We start from the raw sequence: 9,610 nt of genomic DNA, 5'->3' as shown, positions 1-9,610 counted from the left end.
AGAAACCCCATGTTTGTCAGAAGTTCAAGTGTGTAAAGGTTTTCCTGGGGCAGCTAAGACTCAGGAATATTCTAGCCTAACATGTCAAGGTTTCCTAGGGTAGCTAAGACTGAGGAAACAATGAAGGTCAAACGTTGTCTTAGACTTGAGGGAAAGAGGAAAATTAATCACAAGGCCAGAGTGAGTGTTTCCCTAGTCTTTCCTAGTATCTGGCTTCTTGAACATGGAAAAACATGACTCATAACTGAGATTAGGGCTGCTCAGGGATAGGTATATAGTTCAACCAATAGAGGAAAACAAATTCATGATTTCAGTACCGTCAGGCATCAAACTGACTGGTTGAATAGTTATGTTGTCTGAGCAAATGGAATCCCATCAGAAGATGATTTGGTAACTAAGACGTCAAAGCAACTTGCTAAACTCCTCTGTCATGTTGCCTAAGAGAAAGTCCAATACGACAATTCTCCAAGCCAAAGGGATGCAGTGACAAGATTGGCTTAGCAAGGGAGCATAGCAAGTAAAACTATGCGAGGATTGAATTTGATGCAATAGAAGCTGTAAAATGTGTTAGTTCTGACAGGGCAAATGATTTGGAGTGAAAACAACTTTTGAAGACACCCAACATCTACAATGTCAGATCTGAAAGTGCAGTCACAAGTTCATCAGAAGAGAGTCAAGAAGGGGCATCCAGTAATGTTGCACAGGCTCTCTCAGTAAGAGGTGAATTTTGGTGCATGATTTCGTCTTCTGGCTGATAAGCAATGCCATTCTGATTTAGACACATGAAACTTCAGACAAGAACAGGATCTGAGATGATACAAGCTATATAGAGCATTCAATAAATCACATTAGATTGCTCCTCCTACATACTTAGAGCAGACAAATATCAATAGATTTATGAATCCCAAAATTTTTCCATCTATATGCTCTGTATGTTCTCCCATTTTGACATCTGTTCTTCTGAGAACTCTGGAGCAAAGATAACCTTTGCTTTAGCTGGTAATATTAACTCCATTATGCAGAGTAATCAGCATGATCTGACAGTTGCCACATGACAACAAAAAAAGAAACCTAGGTGTGGTAGAAGAGTAGAAGGGGAAACTTAAACAGTAGAAAAGAAAAAAATAAAGCAAGACAGAGTAAAAGTATGTTATCCGCCCATATGCAACAACAAATCAGATTACAGTAGTAGAATCGATTCTTAGGTCATGCACTTGAAGATGAATTGTCTATGCACAGTTTTTTTTCAGAGGTTGAACAGAGCCAGCGAAAATGGAATATTTTATTTCAGAGGATGAACGGAGGCAGAGAAATATTATATATATATATATCCATGCTATTAATGCCAGTTTCCAAAAAAAAGCCACATACTAAGACAGATCATCTTTTTTTCTTTTACCATCAGAAACCACAGAACATCCTTCTTTCCTTCTGTAGTCACACAAAACCATGTATAAACTAGCAAAAGAGGAGAAGGTAATGATTAACTAGAAGGCTTCTATGATGCAAGTCCACTGAATGAAGCTAAAGAACAAATGAATTACATGTAAGTTATATTTGAATTGCAATCACATTCATCAGATAAGATGGTTTTCTTTGGTTTCTATCAGCTATTGGACTGATTATTTCATGTCAAACAACAAAAAAAGAGCTCCAATTTTTTTCAAAGGGTGTCTAGCATATTTGTGTTTGCAAAATATGAACTGCAAACAGAAGTCAAGAAAATTTGACAACCAAGACTAGTACCTCAAGAAAAGAGACAAAAACTCTTCCTGGATTATGGCAACACAAAACGTATACAAACCAACTTATGGGATTTTCCTTTTGTTTATTCATTTTTTTGAATTTTATATTCTTTTTTATTACTTTTTTGCTCGGTGTGGGGGAGGAGGGAGGGGCTAGATTGGTCTAACAGCAGATGTTCTTCAGCATACTTGATATTGGGAAACTGTATTTGGGGACAGTAATGGACTCAAATAAAAATTGATCCATCGAAGATGAAAGTGATCAGTAAAGTAGTAGGACACTACTGCTAATCAGTATGAAACAGTTTGAGATAAAATGTAGACATTGTCCATCTTCGGAGAGGTACAACTGCTATTTCAAACTGAGACATAAACTTGACTGAACTCGATGAATAACTGAATAAACAACATGTGCTCTCAATATATTCAACAAAAAATAGTAGAACAGTTTGAAAGTGATCAGTAAAGTAGTAGGACACTACTGCTAATCAGTCTGAAACAGTTTGAGATAAAATGTGGACATCGTCCATCATTGGAGAGGTGCAACCGCTATTTCAAACTGAGACATAAACTTGACTAAACTCGATGAATAACTGAATAAACAACATGTGCTCTCAATATATTCAACAAAAATTAATTAGGCTTTCCACTCACAGAACTGTACCTGCTTTACACCTTAACTTTAAAGATATAATCAGCTCCTTCCCCTTTGTTCTAGTTATGTCACGTCATCTTTGTTTCCTATGTTTCTTTCCCTAACAACCAGATCTAGTCATTTCTTATGAGTGTTGTCTATAGAGCTCTGTTCTTTTTGCTTTGTTTCATTTCTTAAACAGGTAAGCAAATTTATCTAACACGTAATTCTTAGAAACTAAATGTTTATCACTGGATTCATCCTCCATGCTGTTCAAACCCATAAAGCATTTCCTATTTATTCTTCTTGGGATTAATGAATGTTAGTTGTTGCTCATGCCCACTTCCCGGCCAACCTATTCAAGGGCATTGTATCACATTAATGTAAAGCCCAAATTTTCTTCTTGGAATACTGGTACAACCACTTAATGCATCCTCGTCACCATCATCACCTCGACTTACCTCGTCTGAGGTTTATAGCATCCTCAAGGCACATGGTTATCTAGTCATGTTTATGCAATATTGTACATCAGCGGCAACCTTTTTTCAAAGATTAAATGAAATGTTTAAAGAAAGTTTCAAGGAAAACTCAATCAATGAGGATAGACTTCTCCAAATTACTCTTGCATTTCATGATACAATATCCTGATGCAGATATACTTGGTGGACATGAACTAAATGACAGGTTTAAAAGAAAATTTCAAGGAAAACCTAATCGATTAGGATAGACTTCTCCAATTACTCTTGCATTCCATGACAGAATATCCTCACGCAGAGATACTTAGTAGACATGAATTCCAGACAAGGAAAAATGTGGATGCCACTATATCTTTTACAATTCTGGAAAAATGCTGATAAGCTCTGCGAATCAATCATATTTGTAGCACTTCCTTCCTTTCTTCTATATCTTGCTTTCACTATCTGATCAGTTATATTAACTCAATTTAAATCTATCAGCAACACTCGAATATCACATTAGTTCCATGACACAGGTTTGTTCAACAACTGAAAACATCAAGCACACGAGGAAATATGAACAAGTTCTACAAACTTACAAAATACTAAACAAAAACATTCACCACAACAGAGATTCCAAAGCCATTATTTCTAACTGTTATAAACCTTTGACGTTTTCCCATTCAAATAGTGTATATATTTCTGTATTTTTACTCTATATCAGTCCACATTCAGCCAATCTTAACACTTCACGCACTACGCTTACACAATTGGCAATAACCACAATAACACTTCAAAGAATATCGGCAGAAGAAAAGAAATTTTATACCATAACGGAGTGTAAACTGGCCATCAAGAACACCTTCATCATTGGAAACTCTCATTGTCACTGAGATCATCTTCAATGCAGGAAATCTCCATCCTGGCAGAGGCTTGCTTTGCCCACTTAACAATTTTCTCGGCCTCTTTACTGATTTCCTCCTCTTCCTTCATAGCTTTCTTAAGCAATTTCTGCTGGTTTTTTCCTGAGAAAGTATTCAAATCTGTTAAAACCTCATCATTCTTCCCCCAATCAAGGCTTACATTTAAAACCCTGTTCTCCTTATTCTTTTTGCAGGAAGACTTCCTGGGAGAACACCACAAACAGCCACTTTTCTGAGGCGGAGACAATGCCTCACTTGAAGAATCAGAGGGCAGTGGAGAAGACCCTGAAGGAGATTTCAATTCCTTCCTATTTTTCCCAGACGGGATTTTCTTGGAAGAGGGAAAAAACTCATTTTCAGCAGAAAAATCAAATGAATCCGAAGTAGCTGATAAAAATTCGGTTTCTGACTTTGCCTTTAAACCCTTTCTCCAGTCAGGGTTTTTCTTAGAATCCTGAAAAATCTCATCTTTGTTAGAAAAACTCAATGATTTTGATGGGATTGAACCAAACCCTGAATTTATATTCTCCTTGAAATCCTTTTCCTCAACTGAATCTTCATCATTTTTTGAGTTCTTGAAGACTGACGCGGAAGCAGAGTGGCAGTGAGGTGAATACTTATTAGGCTTTGAATTTGCCGATGGGAAAGATTTGAGCTTTTGAAACCGGGTTTCCAAGTGAGCAGGAAGGTTTGAATCAGTGAATCCAGAGCAATTTATGGCTGAAATCTGTTCAAGAATGGCTTCATCCATTGTTTCAGAGAGTAACTCATCCACCGCTTTCTCATTATCACTATCAGAAAGGAATAAGAAATCAGCCATTTTTTTATTCTTCAAAACAAAAAAGGAAAAATTTTTGGGACGAATTCTGGGGCAGAAACAAAGGGCTTTAATTCTCTACCCTTTTTCTTCAATCATTGTCATTATTCATTAATCCAATTCTCAGTATTTGAGACTCTGACGTTTTTTTTTTCTTTGGTGGAAAAGTGTGGGCTTAAGTCATAACGGCTAGCTCATGACTTTGGCATTTTGTCTCCAAATGTCAAGGTGTGGGACCCATATTACTTTATACTTGGGGCCTGCTTAATTATGTGGTCTCTATCCTCTAATTCTCTTTGTTAAACGCTCAAAGAGAGTGTCGTTTTTACCCCTTGTGAACGAACCAGTACCCTTTGGCCTCGGGGAGCCTGCGAGGACAACCTTTGCCATGGTCAATAACTTTGGGATGTTTTATAAGTTGCTTAATAATCATAATAAAATTTGCCTCCTCCTCTTAAATGCGTGTGCGCTCTCATCATCAAAGCAGATTTTAGGCCGTCCACTTTTTCGAAGTTACTTAATTTTCTTTAACCTAATATAGAAGGATGGAATTAATTGATCGCTCTTGTGATGCAAAGAAAAAGGCAAAGCAAAAGGCGGAATTAATTGATTGCTCTTGTGAAGCAAAGCTAAAAACTGGTGATGTGTTGAGAACGATAATTTTCTTGCCAAAACAATTTGCTCTAAAAGGGAACATTACTCTTTACTACTCAACCTCTAATATTTTTACATAAGTTTAGTGGGTTCGATTGACTGTCTTTTCTCGTTTTTTTTCTAAATGTCAATATTCTACACTTACATCTACACTTGTACTATGAGAAAAGATGACAGATTCAACCTCTAACATTTTCATATAAGTTTAGTGGGTTTCGATTGATTGTCTTTTCATTTTTTTCACCAAAATATTAACATTTTACACTTATATCTATACTTATACTATGGAGAAAAATGACAGATTCAACGGAACCATTGAAAACTTAGAGGGAATTAAACCACCTCTAAACTAGACGAGTGCACTAAGACAGATATTAACAAGGGAATTTGATCCCCAAACAAGCACCCCAAGAGAGTCTTAAAAGCCCTCCTAATGGCCACAACACCAATGCCGGATTACTTTCTATTGTTACATCTCTTTCCCTGTTTCTCTTGCCTGTATATCATCTCATCTAATATAATACTGGTAAAGTAAAATTCTGTCTGTTGTTACGTGTTCTTTTGGTTCATGTAAGATGCAGGAAGAAATCAAAGTTTCGAATGTAGATGCTATGAAATAAAATCATAGTCTATTTCTATTTTAAAGTTTTGTAAAATCCAAGATCTTGAGAAATAATCTGAATATATTGATGGGGCTCTCGGATTGGGATTGCGAACTAAAACTGCAGCCAGGCTTTAATTCTGAACAATTTATGCTAAACTTGTGGTGTTTGCAAGGTGACTTTGTGTTAAAATTTGTGCTAACTCTCTACGCTTTCAGCATCATGTAGCACTTCTTTTATGCAAATTTTTTTCTTAGATCATCATCCAACGAGAAGTGGGAGTCACATGGAAGTGGGTTAGTCAAAGTCTTGATGGAGTGTCTTTGATCCATTCCAAATGCATGATACATATGTAAAATGTGAAATTTAAATTTAAATTTAAATTATTTATCATGTATCTAATGATAAAAGTTTAAAATTTAAATTATTAGTGTATAAAAGATTAATTTTAAATGTAAAAGAAAATGAACACCCTGTACAAAGTTCAGTACACATTTTCATTGAAATAAATAATACACTTCTGTCGGCTCTATTTGAAATAGGCATCCCAGTACCCTTTTTACCTTATTGTTTAGCAGAAATATCAATACCTTATTACCATATAAAATCAACTTATTGGCTTTTTATTAGTCTAATCCACTAAAATGGATTTGCCAAGACCATTGACCTTCTGCATGCTATCACTAAATTCTTTTTGGCATGCCGACAATGTTTAGCTCCATGAGAGGACGACAGAATCTCAAACTATCGGGAATTTTCACCAACCTTTTGCAATCCTCAATGTGAATTGTGAAGTCTAGAGAGATTGCACATGGCTCCTTCATCAACCCTCAACTTCTCTAAGTTGTGCAATCCTTGGAGCACAAGATGTTTGAGATTGGGAAAGCCCATTGCATGACAAACCATTTCTTTCCCAACAAAAGCTCCAACCAATCGAAGCTTTCTTAGGTTGGGAAGCTTCTCCAACATTTCCAAGGGGTCTTCTACCATCTCAGATCGAATCAATTCCAGCCAATGCAGCTTTATTGCCAATTCTGATCCCAAATTGGCTAGTCCTCTACCTAGGCCTCCTTCGATTGACAAGCCATGTAGGTTGCGGGACATGAAAACCTTCCTTAAAAGATTGGAAGCCCCATTTTCATTTTGCAAGCTGGTAAAATGACAATTCTTGATATGAATCTCCACATGTCTAATACGGGGCCAATTCTCTTCAATGCAACTGAGGACTAAAGAAAGGCTTTCATTACCAAAAATCGTGGCAGAGAAGTAATGAAGGGTAACCAACTTGCAGAGATCTCTTACTTCCATTGTTTCACTGCAAAAATTAGATAGTCTCTCCAGCTGATCTAAACCAAGTAATCTGAATTTCCCTTGATCAACTAGCCTTGCATCGGTATTCTCAAAGAAGATGTTTCTCAGTCTTTTAGCTTTCCACTTGACATTCTGATTTGGCACTTTGGTGGGGACGTTCCAATAATCCAGCCGTAGATCTAGGCTTTGTAAGAAGGGCAAATTGAATATTCCCAATGTCAACTCATCCATATTAGAGTTGCAAAAGCTTAGAAACCTCAGATGGATCAGCTCCTCGATAACTTCTAATATCTTGTTGTCCCCAAAACTGTAGAATTGAAAATCTAGAACATGAAGGTACTTAAACTTGTTAAATATTTTTGGGGACCATGCAATTTCTGCAGACCAATTTTCACCTTGTCCGAGATTAATGGATATGAAGGAGCGTAGTTGTTGTTCAGATATTTCTTGTGTAACAATAGCATCACCATCAACGTCTCTGTCTGTATGGATAGCCAATCTATATGTATCATTACTGCCAATTATTGGATGAGGATCCCAGAATTTTACTTCTCCAGATTTGTCTCGAAAATCCACAACCTTAAGAAAATCTTCTTCTATACATTTCATCAAACATAGTTCTCTCATATGACCATGAAGCCAGCAAGAATTGTACCGGATTGTTGTTGTTGTGGGAAACTCAGTCACTTCTACTTGAACCATAGACCTACTAACCAGCTCAGTCAAATACTATTCTGCCACTTCCACTAACGTCTCTTCTCCTTGACCCCCAACCATTCCTTCGGCTATCCAGCAGCAATACAAGTACATTGCCTCAACTTGTAGATCCTCTGCAAAATGGCCAAAATAAAGAAAACAAGGCTTCAAATGGTATGGAAGGACATCATAACTCAAAGAAAGAATCTGCATTATCCCTTTGTTTTCCTGCAGGCCTTCTCTTGTCAGATAAGAGTCGATGTCCTTATTCACCATTTTCCATTCATCCAAGGAGTCATATTTGCTCAAGATCCCACCAAGTATATGTTGGATCCTTAATCCAACATTGGATTTATATGCGAATAATTATGTAATGCAAACTGTCAAATAAGGTTAAGTCCAATTAAAGTGATCAAATATGGTTTGGACTTAATGTATCTAATAGGATGTGTGCCTTTAATATGTAGAGACTTAAGGGCTCCTATTTTTATGATGGGCTGAAATAAGATTTCAAAGGGTAACAAGAATATTACCTATAAATAGAGTTATGGTCCCCAGGTCACAGGTATCATTCTATTTGTCGTATTTTTAGTACCACAAAAATAGTTCTTCTCTGATATCCCGTTCGTCAGGAAAGATACTAGAGAGATACTAAAGGGTTCTCTCAAGGTTTGACAAATACCTGTTGACCTGGAAGGCCACCTCAATATCTTTGGAAATTCAAATATCAGTTTGTCGATATGAATCCAGGTACGCTTCCGCTATTTTACTATTAATTTATTTCTTAATAATTTCCATATAGATTTTGGGTTTAATAGGTGATAGTTTTCACCTAAGGTTAAATTTAGATAACCACCCTAACAAGTGGTATCAGAACTCATATGGTTGATTATTGGGAAATAATTTGGATTTAATAATTTATGTATAAACATACATATATTTTTTGTCTCGTGAATTCGTTTTTGATATATATGCATTGTCGCGCCCCACTTTTTGAGTATGTGAAAGTAGTGTGTGGGATATGTATGTGAACGTGTGTGAAAATGAAAATAAAAGGCCGTGGGATTGTGAAATGCGACGGTTTGGCCAAACAAAGTTCAAAAGGGTTTTTGAATGGAAAATGGAGTCGCCACTTGGTATAGAGTTAGGGTGTACCAAGTCACCCAAAAATGATTTTTGGAAAGAAAAGCAAACAAACCCTTTTTAAAGAACTTTTAGGTCTACGTAACCAAAGAAAGGGATCGGGGGTCACATTTGATAAGGGAGAAGGCAAAGGCAAAACCCAAGGCACTCCCTTACCCTAGCCAAAGCTAGTTGCGTGACTTAGCCCTTCTTTTCTTAATTCTTCTACCCAAAATATGTGTTGCATGTTGGATGTGACTGTCGCGCCCCACTTTTTGAACGTGTGTGTGTGTAGTGGAATGTAAACGTGTGTAAAATGAAAAGTAAAAGGCCATGGGACTTGAGAATGCGACGATTTGGCCAAACAAAGTTCAAAAGGGTTTTTATTGAAAATGGAGTCGCCACTTGGTATAGAGTTAGGGTGTACCAAGTCACCCAAAAATGATTTTTGTTTTTGAATAAAAAAAGTAAATAAACCCTTTTAGAGAACTTTTAGGTCTACGTAACCAAAAGAGGGATCGGGGGTCACATTTGACGAAGGGGAATGCAAGGATAAAAATCCAAGGCACCCCTTCGACCTAGCCAAGGCTAGTTGCGTGACTTAAACCAATTTTCCTAATTTTTCTACCCAAGGTATGTATCGCGTGTTGG

General features: G+C 36.8%; 2 protein-coding genes across 6 annotated transcripts; both read right to left on the bottom strand.

Annotated features, from left to right (window-relative positions):
* Positions 1–517: 517 nt before the first annotated feature.
* LOC113779075 lies at positions 518–4,710 on the bottom strand. Of its 5 annotated transcripts, none has more exons than XM_027324510.1 (2): positions 3,664–4,710; positions 518–788 (listed from the first exon to the last, which is right to left on the bottom strand). In XM_027324510.1, the coding sequence occupies exon 1, from the start codon at positions 4,575–4,577 to the stop codon at positions 3,702–3,704; it is 876 nt and encodes a 291-aa protein (XP_027180311.1). In that variant the 5' UTR covers positions 4,578–4,710; the 3' UTR covers positions 518–788; positions 3,664–3,701. The 5 variants fall into 5 exon arrangements, with proteins under 5 accessions (XP_027180311.1, XP_027180306.1, XP_027180310.1 ...); XM_027324505.1 differs by having other exon boundaries at positions 519–769; XM_027324509.1 differs by lacking the exon at positions 518–788 and adding an exon at positions 790–969.
* Positions 4,711–6,607: 1,897 nt separating this feature from the next.
* Positions 6,608–7,843, bottom strand: LOC113780358 (probable disease resistance protein RF9). Its single transcript, XM_027326165.1, has one exon. It carries the CDS (start codon positions 7,841–7,843, stop codon positions 6,608–6,610), a length of 1,236 nt encoding a protein of 411 aa, XP_027181966.1.
* Positions 7,844–9,610: the final 1,767 nt, after the last annotated feature.

Source organism: Coffea eugenioides, chromosome 8 (genome assembly GCF_003713205.1).
Source record: "Coffea eugenioides isolate CCC68of chromosome 8, Ceug_1.0, whole genome shotgun sequence".
Lineage (NCBI taxonomy): Eukaryota > Viridiplantae > Streptophyta > Magnoliopsida > Gentianales > Rubiaceae > Coffea > Coffea eugenioides.
The sequence above is the reverse complement of the archived record's forward strand: the minus strand, read 5'-3'. Positions and strand labels throughout refer to the sequence as shown.

Bases quoted from the DNA above. Each gene is read 5' to 3' on its own strand.
- LOC113780358 (XM_027326165.1), bottom strand. From the start codon at position 7,843: ATGGTTCAAGTAGAAGTGACTGAGTTTCCCACAACAACAACAATCCGG.
- LOC113779075 (XM_027324510.1), bottom strand. From the start codon at position 4,577: ATGGCTGATTTCTTATTCCTTTCTGATAGTGATAATGAGAAAGCGGTG.